Raw genomic sequence first — 17,065 nt, 5'->3', positions numbered from 1 at the left:
GCCTGGAGCTCTCCTGGTGCAGCCCAGCCCTGCCCAGAGCACAAATCCAGAGCCACTCTGGCTGCTGGGCAGCCCAGACTCGTCTGATGGATGTTCTGCCATTTCCCATAGAATTAAGGCACTTTGTTACGTAATTAGTTATTATTATTAGCTCTGATTCTAAGTTTCTTTCATCCTTGACACCTATTAGGAAGGTGTCAAGGAATTAGGAACAAACCTATTAGGGATAAACACAGTAAACAAAGGGAAAATGAGTTTTACCTGCATTTTGTAGAAATTGGTGCCAGTCAAATGTTTCACTGGGTGTAGCCTTGATTCCTGTGTAAAAAAAGGAGATCCCATGTTAAATGTCCCCTGCATGGCTGAGCTGTGGCTCCTGAAGGCTTTGGGAAGTCCAATAGAGCAATTATTTCTGCAGGCACCCTGAACTCCCCTCACCAGCAATGCCAGGCTGTGCAGCCCTTCCCCAGAGGGAAATTTCCTTCAGTGGGAAATGCTGTACAATCCCCCAGTGCTGGGACCTTCCAGCAACACAGCCCTGCAAAATCTGCCTTGTAAAACTGCACCTGGGACAGCATCACCTGAGGGGGGACATCATTCCAGAACAGGTGCAGGGCAGCTGCGACACAGAGCCCTCAACACAGAAGGAAATAAATCACATTTATACACAACTTTAATATTAATCTGTCCTGAATATTAATGAATGTGCTTTTCCTTATGTTAAAGATTAATTATTTTAATGATGAAACTATTTTATTAATTTATTTAATCGCTTATTTAACTATTACCTCCCAAGAGACTTAAATATAAACTAAACATGGGCTAAACAGACTTCACAATGAGCAATTTCAACAGCACAGCCTGGAAAAGGATGTTACTTTCTTTGAAAGCGAAATACACAAAGTGGAATGAGTTTTGGAATCCACAGAGAGATATTTTTAATTAAATAAATTAGGAAATGAAGCCATCACACGTAAATACTGAGCTGTGCTCCCTGGACTGCCAGTCTGTGCTTGGCTCTCACTGGGCTGGAACTCACCCTGGAGCATTTTAAGGAATTTGGGGCTCCAGGAAAGAACTCCCCACCCTCAAACCTTCTGCAGCCTTTGGAGAAGCTCAGAGCTGCCCCAGTGTCAGCTGCCCTTTGGGATTCCTGCTGGAGGGCAGCTGGGAAAGCGTCCATAGAGCACCCAGAGAGGGGAAACTGAGGCACAGCGACTGCAATTCTGCCGCAATTGATGGCAAAAAGCTCAAATTAGGGAGGGGAGCAGCTCAGCTGAGCCCAGCCCATGGGTCAGGGCAGGAAGGCAGGTACACTACAAAGCACAGGAACCACAGACAGGGAATCCTTCATCAGGACCTCAAAGCTCTCACCTTGGCTTTGGACATAAATTTTCTTCCGAGCATCTGGCTTTAAAGAGAAGGAGAAGAAAAAAGCTTTCAGAGTTCAACATTAAAATATCTGTTCAATCCTCAAAAAAACCCCACGCTTAAGAGCAACAAAACACATGTCAGTGTGATTTTCTTCTGACTATTGAAAAATCAAAACTATTAGATACATTCAGTAACTCCAAAAGCCAGCAATGTAATTTATATTTACTTTGTCCATTTACAGTATCAATGAATCAATTTTGCAATAAACACAATTACCAAGTTAGTACAAATATATATTTTTTAGTTTGTCTCTGTATCCTCTCTTATGATCATTACCCTGTTTTTCTGGAATAAAACAAACTTCAACCGTCTAGCTGAAAATCAGCACTAGTTCCCAAAAAGCTGTTGGTCTTGGAAGACTGGTTTTGAAAATCCAGTTTATATTTATCTATAATACAATTTATAAACATCTCAGTTTCAGAAACTGCTTTCAAATATAAAGACTTGCCTAGACTGGAAAACTGGTGCCTGGTGGTTATTGCAGAACATTCACAAATAAAAATTACAAAATAAATTACCTTAAAATAGCTGTAGTAAAAGAGGTAATTATCACACTTCCAAAATCACTCCTGAAGCGCTGTTATTTAATTTAGGTGATTAAAGAAGCAATTTCCTATTTCAATATCTTTCTATAACTCCAACTGTGGATTTGTGGAATAATTTTTTTTTTTAGTGAAAAGAAAATCAGTTCAGAAAGAAACTTCAATTCTTGAACCAGTCAGCTCAGGAAATAGGAAGCCACAGAAGTAATTTTTTTTTTTAATTGCAGAGATTTTGGTTTTCCCTGTTGTTCCTTGGTGGCTGCCCCTCAGTCCCCTGCCCAGGCTCTGCAGTTACTAAAAATGAACTGGGAAAAGAAACTGGAAGAAAAGAGGTCACTAAAAAAGTCATCTCCAAGCAGCTCACAGATGGGGAGGGGGTGGTTTCTGAGAATCAGGGTGAGCAATGTCACCAAAATTACACAAAAAAGCAGCAAATCCACATGGGAATGAAGTGGGGGAGAAAGAAACAGCTCTGCGCTACCTGGGGATATTCCATGGACTTCATCTTCCTTGAGCTTTTGTGTTCAAAGGATTTAAAATAATAAAAACAGTTCAACACATCATCACATCATTTTATTACCTAACAGTGGACCTTCTCTGACTAACATTTTGAATTTCCCAGCATGATAAAAATGATAAAATGATAAAAAACCCCTGCAAGCAATGGGGCAGCACTGCCAACCCCAGAATCGAACTCTGCAGGAAAAGGGAGCAAAACAGAGAAAACCAGGAAAAAGGAGGTGGGAAAAGCAGGGGGCAGCACCTGAAAACACCAAGTTAAGAGAGAATTTCAAGTTCAGCATCCTCGTTCCTGCCCTGCAGGACCCCAGAGGGCTCAGGGAGCAGAAACAGCCCTGGAGGTTCTGAGAGCACTGGGACAGGGCTCAGGGATGCATTCACTCTTTATAGATCAATTTTCTCTCATGCTTTATTTTAAATGGGCCTGAGGAGAATGGGAAATGGAATGGAATGCTAATAAAAGTGGCTTAGGTAATTCTTCTGCACCAGTTTTATGCTCCTGAAGTAAAAATCTGACCATGAGCACGAGATCTTTTATAGCATTTCAAACTCACCTGGAATGCAGATCATTGCAAGGGCTGGACTACACACTTCAGAATTAAGGTAATTTATCCAGTGAAATGGAAGAGAGTGTGGTGGAAGGGACAGCCTTTGACAGTGCAATTGCTGACATGTTTGTGATGTACATTCTTGGGTGATATCCCAGCCAATGAAGCCCCGTTGGAGGAGCAAGGCAGCTCAGAGCAGTGTGAGCTCACATGTAAATACCATGAATATCATGAAAATCATCAACGGGAGCTGTGGGTGCAAGGATGTGCTCATGCTCCAGCTGGAATTCAGTTCAGATCAGAGCATTTCAGGCACAGGGAGCAGCTGGATTTCAGTTCAGGATGGGACAGATCTGCCTCCAGTTCCCTGCCTGCCCCAGACCCCAAACCTGCATCACTCTCACAGGCCCCCATACAAAAGTGTTTAGGTAAAATCAAAGCCTGGTACCCAAAAGCATTTGAGGTGCTGATTCTGGAACTATTTCAAAGCTCAGTTTGGTTTCCTCTCCTTACATTTTGTTACTTTTGTCCTTTTCTTGCTTAATATCCCTGACAGAAGCTGTGCCCTTTCCCTTTTACCCATCATGAAGTTCATTGTAGTAACTATTAAAACCAAATCAAATTTGTAAAATAAAATACCAAATCCCATGTCTACTCATGTATCCTTTCTATAAAAACAGATTTTAAAAATCAATTAATGCTGGAATAAGGTATTGTATATCCTGCACTCTCAGTGATTATTTTTGAGACAAGAGTGCATTAATGGTTGTCCTATGATGCAAATTGGAACTGAAGAGGTGCCCAGCACTTTGTTTTAACTTCTTGCATTAATTGTTCAGCCTCAGCTGGTGTTTCCAGGGTGAGGTGAGTGAGCCAACACCTCCTGCAGGAGGGAGCTCCTGCCTTGCTGCTCCCATCCCCAACGGCTCCTGCTCACCCCTCACTGGTCTGCTGATCAGCACACAGAGAAATAAACTCTAATTTACCTCTGCAGCTCCCCTTAAGAGGTTCATTCCGTTCCCAGAGTTGACCAAACAAGTATTTTCAAATTATACCTCCAAATTCTTTGTTGTAACTAATGCTGTCAGGAGGAATTTTAAAGTTTAGTAAATGATGCCAAAAGAAACAATTTGGCATCAGGAGAGACTGGGTAACAACAAATGATTTGTTTTAAATGTTACAGAGAAACGCTTCCTGAGCTGCTCCACACTCTCTGCTAATCCTGAAGAGCTTTCAATGCCAGAGCCCTCTGACTGCACATCAGCATGAAATGCTCTCTCTGAAAGGACAGCAGGGCTGGGAACAATGCAGATTATGGCAATTCTCTGCATATTTAGGGCACATTTAGAGCATGCATATCTGCTAATACAGTAAGCACTGCCACCACACCAACATACCCACTCTGCTGCTGCCAGCTCCTTCATTTCCACCGTGAAAGCCACTGCAAACCTGGTTAAGGGGACAAAAATAGTTGGGATCATCTGCTTAAAGCGTTTAAACATTAAAAAAAGTACTTCAGAAAAAAACCTTGATAAGAACTAAGATCAGAGGCTTACAAAGCTGATCCCAGCTGAAAGACAAAAGCAGGCTTTGCACTTGCTCCAGCAGGAAATTTGGTTAAACCAGCAGCAGTTCCTCAGGCCATCCACTTGTTCCAGCAGCAAATTGTGGTTAAAGCAGCAGCAAACCCTGGTTAAACCAGCACAAAACCCTGGCTAAACCAGCAGCAAACCCTGGTTAAAGCAGCACAAAACCCTGGTTAAACCAGCACAAAACCCTGGTTAAACCAGCACAAAACCCTGGCTAAAGCAGCAGCAGCTCCTCAGGCTTTCCTGGGAAGGTGAAGTGGGGATTCCTCAAAGAGAACCCCAAACAAGGGCACAGCTGCCAGTTTGCCCAAATTAATGCACACAGCAGCAGCAGGATTCCCATAAATGCTGAACCAGAACTCCTGCTTTTGCTGGGTGAAACAAACCTTATTCCCCTACGTGCGTTCTGTAGGATCTGCTTTATGGCCCTGCAATGAATTTCACACCACAAGCTGCCAGCTTTGAGGGTATTAAAGCCCCTGCAAACGCTGCCTTTGTCAAGCTGCACATGCTCCCTCCCCAGATCATGCAATTATCCTTTCAATACATCACATTAACAAGCATAAAAAGATGTCACTTCTAAGTCTACAAAATACTGTTCAATAGGAAAAAAAATACCCCAGAGGGGTACAAGCACCATTTAGAGGGATTTGATTAAAAATGAAACACTCATAAGGCCAGACAGTGTTCAATAGTTTGTTTTATGGAATGTGCTGGGATATTGTACTGGACAAGTAATCTACAATTCATGATGCTTTCTGCTTAGAACCCTGCAATCAATAAAGAAAAAAAATCAATGTTTCTTTTAATAACCATGCAATGAATAACAGCAGTGATGCTGCTGGAGACGAGGCACATTCAGAATAACTTCTGGAAAACTGAGATGCTTTTCCTCTAGTAGAGAAAATATTGTAAACTGCACAGGGATGTCATAATACATTTTGAAAGATCATAGATAATTCAAGCTGTTAAGGTATACTTCAGGTTCCCAACTCAACAGCATTAAAAAACATTCAGTAAAGCAGATTTTGTATTAGCTGTATTTGTGACAGATGATATTTTAAACAGAGATGGATCAAATGGACACACTCAGAGATTGTTTTTATGTATTTCTCATTTTGCACAGTGCTGAAATCCATCTGGCACATTAGATATCGTTTTCCTTTCCTCCAAACCGGTTTAAAGAACAACTTCTGATTATTTGATAACAAAAGCAAACAAGTACATAAATTTTTTCCTGAGTGGAACCTTAAGTTGCTCTCAGCTCCAAGCCACGCTGAGGCACAGGAACGTGCCCTAATGATTTTTCAATGAGCGTGATTAAGTGCTGTCTTTAAAATCTGTTTGCTTACCACATTTTATGGGGGATTACAGACAGAGCAGCACATCTCTGCCGGTGCTGAGTGAGCCAATAATGGCTGGGAAATGGAGAGGGAGCAGCAAGGGTAGAGCAGGAGAGAGGAGCTGGAGCAGAGCCTGCCTGGCCCAAAACCCATCCTGCTCTGCTCTGAACCAAAACAGGTTTCCTCCCCCACCACGGCCATGAGCAAACACTGCTGGAGTCAACAAACCTTTGGATCACTCAGGAGAAAACTGCTTTCCTGGGGATGTTGAAACTATGAAACACGCTCAAAAGTCTTCTCAGTTTTTAGTAATTTCCTCTGGTTTAGGATCAGTTCTTGCTCTACATTTGATGACTACACTGGCACAGCACCAGAACTTTCCAGACTTTAAAACACCTGAAAATGCTCCCTTGTCATTTCCCCTAAAACCTGAGAGAATTTGCTTAAAGACTTTTTCAGTCTCTGCTTCTTTGCTCATGGGCCCAGGGAAAGGATCAAATTTCAAAGGATCAAAAAGGAGAAAAAAATAAAATTAAAAAAAATCTGTTTGTCTCAGAGGGATCCACTTTTCAACCTGTGCACAAGCTGTGCGTGAGGAGCAGGGAAATCCCAAACAAACAGGCTGCACTTTCTGATCAAACTGTCCCCCTCCACCACTGAATCACAAACACAGGTAAAGGTCACCAGGATTTCAGCATTCCAGGGTTTTCTGCTGGCCTCCACACCTTCCAGTGCTTCCAAGCGTGTGGGGAAACTTCCTAAAGATCTGCCACACAAAATGCAATTTCCTGTCAGAAACCTCCCACCCTGCCCTTACCTGGCTCTCTCCAGCACTGCTCCCATCACCTGGCGTTTCTCTCTGCATTTCATGTCTTCATTGACATCTGTCCCTCCAAAGATGATCCCAAAGGGAATTCTGCTCCCTGCAAAGCAATCAGAAGGTGGCCAATATTTAATGACCAGAGTGAAAAAGGGCATTGATAGCACTGAATCACCTATCTGAGCAAAAATCTCTGAAAAGGAAACTGGAATTTTAATTTTTTTAGCACTGTAACCCCACACACAGTAACTGCACTTTCACAGGACATCAAACCAAATGGGAAACAAAGTTTGTTGATAAAGACAGAAAATGTACCATAGATTTCAATTTGTATTTGAAAGTTAAGTGAGCTGTAAGATCAGGACTTATTAGCATTGCTAATTTCCTCATTACTAAATGAGAGAGCAAGCAAAAAGAACAAAAGACTAATTACCATTCTGGCTACTTGGAGAATTTCCTTGGCATTTGTTGATATTACACTCTAATGTTTGCAGGTGGAGGGAATTGATGTGCTCTATCAAAGCACCACTGCCTCTAATCTTCCAGAGACAGACTGTCTGTAACACCATATCAAATATGCACTGCCTCTGTCATAAAGTAAAAAGTGAATAATTATGATGCCATCTATTGGGTGTGCTGATCCTGTAAACAGAATTTGCAGGATGAGGCCAAGCAGATCGATAGTGTGGCAGCAATGGTAGTGCAATCACTAAATTTCTAAATGTCCCAGGAGCCAGGAATGTTCTCTGGATCCCTTTCTTGTCCCAAAGTCTGCAATAACCTTTACACTTTGGCTGTGATCATCTCAGAAACCTTACTATTACTGTCCTACTCTGCAGAGATTTTTGGTTTATTTCTCTTTCAGTCACTGCAGATACTTTTAGAACAGTGTAACTGATAACAATCAATAAATCAGCGTAACTGATTTATTGAAACTCCTTTTGTAAATCATCAGGCTTTTAGGTCACTTGGGACTTCGAAAAGGCAACAGCAACACCATTTGGGCATTGCCGTGCAAGTTAAACTCCAGTAAAACTGTACTCCAATAAACACTAAAATTCAGCTTTATCTCCTGTTCCTCAGCAAAAATCCCCAAAAAAACCCCAAAAATATGGTGCTCAGACTTTCAACATGCTTCCTCCAAAACAATTCAAGGTCTTGTCAAAAAACCAATTATCTCTATGTTCCAACAAGCCTTAATTCATAAGTGAGCACAGCTCATTTTACATTATTTTACATTTTACATTTATTTTTTGTGTTTTCATTTCAGTCCCTGCTGAAACCAGAGCCCCTCTGGAGCAGCAGCAGAGCAGATGCAGTAATTCAGGCTGTCTGCACACCCCCAGAACAGAGTGGGGGCACTGCTGAAATCCAAACCAAGCCCAGAGCTGCCCAGAGATCAGTGGAAGGTGCAGTTCTGTGCCTTTGGACAGATTCCTGTAACTCAGGGTGCTCTCAGCTGAGGATGCACAAACTGCAATTTCAGCAGGTGAAATTACTGTCTGTAATTCTCAGAGCCAGTGCTCCCAGTCTATCATTAGTGGCAGGCTAAAATTTTGTTCTCCGTGGCTAAAGAAAATAGAAAATTTTATTATTTGTCTGATAACATCCTGTCTCCTGCAGCCTGGCTGACAGGAATGTCATTTCACGTTGAAAAACCCTGACTCGTTTTTGAGCAGAAAAATGAAATTATCCTCCCTGCTTCCTTCCATTTGAGCCCAGCTCTTCTTAGCCAAGCCATTGTCCTCTGAAAGAACACATTTACTGAAAGGACCTAATGTTAATGTAATGCTCTCATCCTGATGTAGTTAAAGCACTTAATTACCAAGAGCACCATGTGGTTTAAAAGTACATTTATTTAGTTCTGTCTCTATCAGATCTCCCATTGAGAGGGATTTTTAGCATTTCTGAACGTTTGCTGAAATGGATAAACAGAGAGAGGATATTCTGTGTGGGTTTGTACATTTACAGCCATGTGTAGCAGCTAGGATTCATTCTCTTCCCTTGCAGGACTTTTTGGGAGGTGTTTTTATTGCAAAGCAGGAGGAGGATTACCTTGCAGCAGTCTGCCTCCTTTATAGAGGTGAATGGCCAGGGCTGCATCAAACTTGTCTGAGGAGGTCAGGTTTGCTATTTCAGCTGCACTTCCATACATGAAAGCATCTTTAAGAACACAGATGTGACCTGCAGCCTGTAGATGATTCCTTCATTATTGGGACAAACAGAAAGAGAATAAAGAAGTCACTATTAATGTCATAAGCACACCAGTGTAGGAAACAAACTTAATCAAAACGTTTTTCCTCCAACTTTGCTCTTTCAACTTTATGTCTTTTTTGTTCAAGCAGATATCAACCAGGAGCTTCTTCACAAGGCTGGTTTTCTTTGCCTGGAAGATATTTGTTATCTTCACCACTGTGAAGCCACAGGCACCTTCCAGCAAGGTAACGCTGCCTGGGCCAAGCATAATCACCACAAAAATCAGAAAAAATGAAGCACGGTCAGGACCTTCCTGACTCAACTTATTATTCTGAAATAATCCCTCCTTTTGAAGGGAGGTGTCAGAATTCTTGTGTCAGGCCTCGCTCTTAGAGATTCTCAGCTCCTTGTTCTGCAGAAAGGACACCAGGTGAAGAAAGCACAAACATGTCCAGCTGGTCAATGCTACCAAAAACACAGAACATCAAAAATGAATGCGTCAAGAGAGCCAGAGAGCTGAACTGTGTTCCCCTTCTGTTTGATGGTGGGTTTAATTGCTTCTTGTCTCAGCTCACCATTTATAAACCAGGCAAAGGATTATTGAAATATAAGCCAAAAAAAAAACTACACAAAAGTAATGACACAAATATTGAAGTATAAGCAAAAAAACTACACAAAAGTAGTGACACAAACACCTTCACAACCTGCTTGAAAATCTCAGTTCCAAATAGCAAAAACGACCAGCAAGCCCCTGGCAGTGAGCTCAGCCATGCCCCTTTCCTTGCAGTGGTTCTCATGTGAAAACATTGGTGCCAGGGCTGCCAGAGCCAGGGACTGATGATTACAGACAGCCCCACTCCTGCCCCAAACCAGAACCAAAGCCTGGCATTGGTGCCAGGGACTGATGGTTACAGACAGCCCCACTCCTGCCCCAAACCAGAACCAGCTATCAGTGCTCCAGGAGCATCAAACCAGGTATCAGTGCTCCAGGAGCATCAAACCAGGTATCTATCAGTGCTCCAGGAACATCAAACCAGGTTTCTATCAGTGCTCCAGGAGCATCAAACCAGGTTTCTATCAGTGCTCCAGGAACATCAAACCAGGTTTCTATCAGTGCTCCAGGAGCATCAAACCAGGTATCAGTGCTCCAGGAACATCAAACCAGGTATCTATCAGTGCTCCAGGAACATCAAACCAGGTATCAGTGCTCCAGGAGCATCAAACCAGGTATCTATCAGTGCTCCAGGAACATCAAACCAGGTTTCTATCAGTGCTCCAGGAGCATCAAACCAGGTATCTATCAGTGCTCCAGGAACATCAAACCAGGTTTCTATCAGTGCTCCAGGAGCATCAAACCAGGTATCTATCAGTGCTCCAGGAACATCAAACCAGGTATCTATCAGTGCTCCAGGAGCATCAAACCAGGTATCTATCAGTGCTCCAGGAGCATCAAACCAGGTATCAGTGCTCCAGGAACATCAAACCAGGTATCTATCAGTGCTCCAGGAACATCAAACCAGGTATCTACCAGTGCTCCAGGAGCATCAAACCAGGTATCTATCAGTGCTCCAGGAACATCAAACCAGGTATCTATCAGTGCTCCAGGAACATCAAACCAGCTATCAGTGCTCCAGGAGCATCAAACCAGGTATCTATCAGTGCTCCAGGAGCAGAAAACCAGGTATCTATCAGTGCTCCAGGAGCATCAAACCAGGTATCTATCAGTGCTCCAGGAACATCAAACCAGGTATCAGTGCTCCAGGAGCATCAAACCAGGTTTCTATCAGTGCTCCAGGAACATCAAACCAGGTTTCTATCAGTGCTCCAGGAACATCAAACCAGGTATCAGTGCTCCAGGAGCATCAAACCAGGTATCAGTGCTCCAGGAACATCAAACCAGGTTTCTATCAGTGCTCCAGGAGCATCAAACCAGGTTTCTATCAGTGCTCCAGGAACATCAAACCAGGTATCTATCAGTGCTCCAGGAGCATCAAACCAGGTATCTATCAGTGCTCCAGGAGCATGAAACCAGGTATCTATCAGTGCTCCAGGAGCATCAAACCAGGTATCTATCAGTGCTCCAGGAGCATGAAACCAGGTATCTATCAGTGCTCCAGGAGCATCAAACCAGGTATCTATCAGTGCTCCAGGAGCATGAAACCAGGTTTCTATCAGTGCTCCAGGAACATCAAACCAGGTATCTATCAGTGCTCCAGGAACATCAAACCAGGTATCTATCAGTGCTCCAGGAGCATCAAACCAGGTATCTATCAGTGCTCCAGGAACATCAAACCAGGTATCTATCAGTGTTCCAGGAACATCAAACCAGGTATCTATCAGTGCTCCAGGAGCATCAAACCAGGTATCTATCAGTGCTCCAGGAACATCAAACCAGGTATCTATCAGTGCTCCAGGAGCATCAAACCAGGTATCTATCAGTGCTCCAGGAGCATCAAACCAGGTATCTATCAGTGCTCCAGGAACATCAAACCAGGTATCTATCAGTGCTCCAGGAGCATCAAACCAGGTGTCAGTGCTCCAGGAACATCAAACCAGGTATCTATCAGTGCTCCAGGAGCACCAGCAAACAGCCAGAGCAGCAAATCCCAGCTGACACGGGGTGTTTGCACTGCCAGGATCACACAAACACCACAGGAACGCTCTGTGCTCATCCCGTATCGTGGCATTGATGGATTTCTCATCGTGTATGAATTGTTCTGGCATTGAGATCCTGCTAGCTCATTGACGGCCTGCATCATGTCAGCTTTCATCTCCTGATTACTGCACAGCCTCCCCAGAAATGTGATTTTCTGTCCTGCAGAAGTTAGTCACTCCTGCAGAAATTGGTGCTAAGAGTGCTGTAAAACATCTGGGGGCCTTGGAGGGAATGTGCCAGCCCTGACCGTGTCAGACAGAGCTGCACTGGCACCACACATGGTGCTGGATTCCCTCCTCAGCCCCCAGAGAAACTCCTTTCATTCCACTGTTCCAAACCAGACCAATAAATCATGGCAACTGCTAACAAATAATGAAACGCAGCCACATTTTAAGCTCCTTATTGACACTGCTGAGCTGGTTCCAAGTACCTGCCCTGCCCTTGCACAGGCTCTCCATTTACATCCCAATAACGATGCCCCAATCTCCCAGCTGTGGAGGGAAAACCTCCCAGGCATTCCTCGGGATGCTGCTGCGAGCAGTCCATTTCACAGGTGCTCATTAAATGGTCTAAGAGGGTTTTTTCCCATCAGCATTCCAATTAACATAAATCACTATCATGTACAAGCAATATGTTTGCATATTACGATTAATTTGAAAATAACTCTCTCAGGACAGCAGGAATCGAGAAACTCAGCCAGGAATTCCAATCAGAAGTGGTTTTTTTTAAATATACTAGGGATGACTACTTCTCCTCCACACATTCCACAGCTCCACATCTCCCTGGGGAATGGCAGCTGTTCTGCAGTAAATAGAGAGGGATTCCCCAAGTGTTCCAAGGCTCAGAGATTGTGCGTTACCTCTACAGCTTCAAAATTATTTTTTTACACATTTTTATTCTACTCAGGAGCACGTAAAAAATTTGCATACATCTTTAGAAGGAAAAATAAGCAAATATTCCCAGAATAATTCAAATTCCCAGATTTAAACAGGCCCTGATCCCCTGAACATTCCACTGAGTTTGATATCATTAATCACAAGTTTCAAATGATGCATCTATGGAAATACACGAGTGTAGAAGCTGAGTTACTGGGTAGTATTTAAGTGCTGAAATTTACAGCATTATTTTCATATTTTCTAAATGGCTTTTCATCTTTATAGCAAAAAAAGCAGGGTGATTTTCACACATATGCTGTTTCCAAGGAACATGATTGGGGAGTGCTGCAGTTATTGCAAGGATTTTTTTGGAAGGCAGATCTGTGTGTGAAGTCACAGATGTCCCTGAACGAGGCCCAGGCACAGGAGACACATCATCCATATCTCTTCTCCTCCTGGCAAATTCACATTATTTTGCCATTTCATCAACAAATACTTGGTGAATGAGAAACAAAAATTAACCCAGCTCCTGCTGTCTGGGGACCAAACGCAACACTGGAAATGCCAAATCTCAAGGCTACATTTTCTCTCTATCATGGTTCTTAACAGAGGAGATAAATCCCCAAGAGTCTTAACAAACCCTGAATGTTGCTTGGAGCTAGAAATTGCCTTGCCCATTCTCCCCTTCTGCTGAAACTCCCATGGAAACCAGTGCCATGACTTGGGGAAATAATATTTCTAAAGTGGAGTTGAGCTGTCAGATCCCAGATTTTGGGTGTTTTTCTGGGCAGAAAGCATCAGGGAGAACTCCAGCCATTCAGTAAATGTGACAGAGCAATTTTAGAAGTACATTACACTGGCCACTGCTTACTCTGATACTTACACACACCTGAGTATTGGACAAAGTATTTCCCAGTCCCCCTCATTTTAGCATTCAGGAAATGAATTTCTCTTTGTTTGGTACATTTGTAAAATTCGTTGGAAATCACAAAGCTTATAAGCAAAACTTTCAAGTGTGTTCTCTGGATCTACACTGTGTGCAAAGATCCTGCTAAAAGCTACAAGCCTTTCCTGACACATTTTCACTTTGAGATTTCTATAAAAAAACATTTTTCTCTAACACACCTGTGAAATACCAAATGATGTTTTACAATGTTTAAATTTTTATTCCCTACATAATTGATTACTGCTTCTCACTTCTCCTGGCTAGCAGTCTCCCTCCTCCAGCATGAATCTGCAGTTCACAGGTTTGCATATCAGAAAACAGTTTTAGAGTTCCAAACACAGCCTGGCTGATGAGAAGGCACAGGAGTTAAAAGTGTGCTTATTTCTAAGGTATTATGGTCGTGAAACTTGCTCTGTTTTCTGTGATGTCTTCCTCTCAGAAACATTTACCTTCTAAATTTCAACTGATATTTAATGGAATTACTTGCAGACAAAGAATGTTTGATTTCCAAAAAGTTCCTGGTAGGTGGCTACACTGCCACTTCTTGAATGGCACAAAATAGGCTTCAACCAAAAATATCAATTATCTCTTTCCCTCAGCTGTCTGCTCTGCACAGCAGCTGTGCACCAACTCCTGTTAAATGTATATGGCACAATTCAGAGCTTGTTGAGGGAGCAGAGCCATTCCAGTGCCTCTCAGAAACTCGGCCAGACCTGAACACTCACAATTCCCACTGAAGCTCATCAAGTTACACCAGCTGAAACCCTGCCTGATCTCCTGTTTTCTTTGTAAACGATCTTATTTTTTTCAGAATTGTTAAAACAACATGTCCTTCATTTCCCTCTCAAACCTCTCCTTGAAGCAACATAGACAAATTGCACTGGCATGAGTGAGCCATGAATAAAGTTCACTGTGAACCACAGAAATTGAAAATGTGAGTGAGGATGGGGACCAGCTCGTCCTGTCTGTGTGCTCTGAACTCAGTAACTGAGCTTGGCACGGACCAGAGAGCTCTGCAAGGCCTGAACCCTTGTTACACACAGTTCCTGCAGGGCACGCCATGGTGGTACCAAGGGCAGCCCCTGTAAATGATAGATCTCTTGCTAAGGTGCAAAGAACACCTGTCCTGGGTTCCTGCTTTGGGAATGGCCACGCAGGGCCAGCAGGGATGTCCCAGCCTGGGCAGGAAGGTCCCAACCTGAGCAGGGCCATCAGGGATGTCGCAACAAGGATGTCCCAGCCTGAGCAGGAAGGTCCCAACCTGAGCAGGGCCATCAGGGATGTCGCAACAAGGATGTCCCAGCCTGAGCAGGGATGTCCCAGCAGGAAAGTCCCAGCAGAGACATCCCAACCTGAGCAGGGCCAGCAGGGATGTCCCAGCCTGAGCAGGAAGGTCCCAGCCTGAGCAGGAAGGTCCCAGCCTGAGCAGGAAGGTCCCAGCCTGAGCAGAGCCATCAGGGAGGTGCAGGAGCTCCCAGAGCTGCCCTGAGGACAGGAGCATCCCCTGCCCTGGAGCGTTCCCCTGTGGGATTCCCACCCTGGCACACAGGGTAAAATGAAACAGTAGAAATGTCTGGATTACTGAATACTCCACTAAATGTCTAAGCTCAAAACCAGTGGTCCAGAGGAATGATAAGCACCGTTGGATTTGTGGTTTAATTCTCTTGCAGGTGATTACCTGGAGATTTACAGAATGGCTGTCTTAACTGGCCAGTTAATGAGAGCCAAAACAATTTCTCCCTCTCCAGAAAACATTTACATATTGGCAAAACAGTTAATCTAAATCTTTCTAATTAACCTATTAATTCCAGATTTCTATTCCTCCTTACTACCAAGTAATAAAAGATGAACAAAACATTTCAAGGGGCAGGGAAGAATAATTTCTTTTCTTCCTTGACACATCTTTGATCTCATTTCTAAGGTTGAACAATGGCAGCCTAAGCAAAGACTTTTGCTTAGTGCTGTACTTATTCATTGCTCATATTTTTTAAGGTGATTAAAGATTATGCACACCAATAGGAAGAAAGCCCACAGCACATTCATTATACCACTTGTTTTAGCAAGTTGATTTTTAGCCAAATTAAATTCTGGTACCTTTGTCACCACTTACTTTAAACTCAGGAAATGAATGTCTTATTTATGAAAAGATGAAGCAGTTATTGGAAGAGTTGTAATATCATAAACAGAGTATACACTGTTATATTAAGCCATAAAATTAATCTATGCTGGCAAGTGTTCCACTTGGAAACAACACCATTGTTTCATTTATATTTAACCAAAAGTTCAAAATTTAAAAAAAAATCAGGTAAAGGCACCTTGCTAAGCCACTGTAGCTCAGGACAATGTGCTCACATATTCACTATCAATATCTGTAATTAAAAGACTTTGATATAATATGTGAACCCTTGCTTTTCTGGCTCATTCAGACTTATTTTAACTAGAAACAATGCGGAACTTGTTTCCACTAGATTAGCTCTGAACAGCTCCAGCCTAAATGTACGTCTGACTTCCCTCAAAGTGGAATTGAAGAAGAAGGAAAGTAAATATTTGATTTGTAAAGGTACATAACCTCATAGAGGAAAATTGAGCAGTGATGTGCCCAATAACTAGTCTTGTACTATCCAGTGAGAGCAAAGGGTAAGTAACAAAAGGAAATACAGAATGCCACAGGAACTCTGCTGCAATGTACAGGCATAAAAAGAAGTATATATATGCATATAAAGAATTTACTTGTCTCAATATTTTAGTAACAACTATGGTTTTAAAATAGCAAAACCTTCAGCTGTCTCTGGAGTCTCTATCCTCAGTGCCAGGGTGACAGGACCAGCAGACATGCCCTACCAGCACCTCATACACAGAGCAGCCCTGCAGAAGTCTCAGGCTGCACTTGCTATGACACAGGCAGTGTGAAAACCTAATGTCTGAGGATGCTGCTGTGCATAACCTCACATGAGAGAGACAATGCACAGATCAAGGTCAGGGAAAACTTGTTATGGCAGAATATCCCAAGAGATTCATCCGGAGAGAAACAGCTAAACTGTGGAAAACTCTTAGATTAGATGAACCCAAATCATTATTGTGGGCCTCAAGAGGACAAAACCATTGGGAAAATGTTTATTTTCTATAGTGATTCATTTTTTTATAGCTGACGTGCACAGTGAAGCCCCAGCAGCAATGCTCCCAGCCACATCCCTTTTCCACGTCACAGAAAAAGCCAAACGGGGACATGTGGGATATTTCTGCGGTTCTGTTCAACCGTGCGATTTCCCAGCACTGCAGCGCCGCGTCCGTCATCCATCCATCCGTCCATCCGTCCCCACGAGAGCCGCAGCCCGCAGCGAGGGCAGCCACCGGAGCGGCTCCCGCACGGCTGCAGCCGGGGCTGGCTCTGGCTCTGCCGGGCTGCCCTTCACACCGTGTGTGCCAGCCGGGGCTGGCTCTGGCTCTGCCGGGCTGCCCTTCACACCGTGTGTGCCAGCCGGGGCTGCGCGGCTCTGCCCTGTGCCATCCCCGAACGGCTGCAGCCGGGGCTGTGCGGCTCTGCCCGGCTCTGCCCTGCCGCCCGTCCCACTGACTGTGCCATCCCCACAGCCTGGG

The 17,065-nt window shown here is 43.5% G+C and overlaps 1 protein-coding gene across 2 annotated transcripts in view; it reads right to left on the bottom strand.

Moving 5' to 3' along the window:
- The window catches only part of GLT1D1 (glycosyltransferase 1 domain containing 1), a 38,256-nt gene that overhangs the window by 19,855 nt on the left and 1,336 nt on the right, over positions 1 to 17,065 (bottom strand). For both annotated transcript variants that reach the window (XM_058816752.1, XM_058816751.1), the window contains exons 2-6: positions 8,851 to 8,999; positions 6,793 to 6,898; positions 4,441 to 4,492; positions 1,375 to 1,411; positions 262 to 318 (exon numbers count right to left, since the gene is read on the bottom strand). In XM_058816752.1, the coding sequence (XP_058672735.1) occupies positions 262 to 318; positions 1,375 to 1,411; positions 4,441 to 4,492; positions 6,793 to 6,898; positions 8,851 to 8,950 (352 nt within the window). In that variant the 5' untranslated portion in view covers positions 8,951 to 8,999. The remainder of the gene's footprint in view (positions 1 to 261; positions 319 to 1,374; positions 1,412 to 4,440; positions 4,493 to 6,792; positions 6,899 to 8,850; positions 9,000 to 17,065) is intronic.

This window comes from Ammospiza caudacuta, chromosome 18 (assembly GCF_027887145.1).
Source record: "Ammospiza caudacuta isolate bAmmCau1 chromosome 18, bAmmCau1.pri, whole genome shotgun sequence".
Classification (NCBI taxonomy): Eukaryota; Metazoa; Chordata; class Aves; order Passeriformes; family Passerellidae; genus Ammospiza; species Ammospiza caudacuta.
This window is presented reverse-complemented; position numbering and strand designations above follow the sequence as displayed.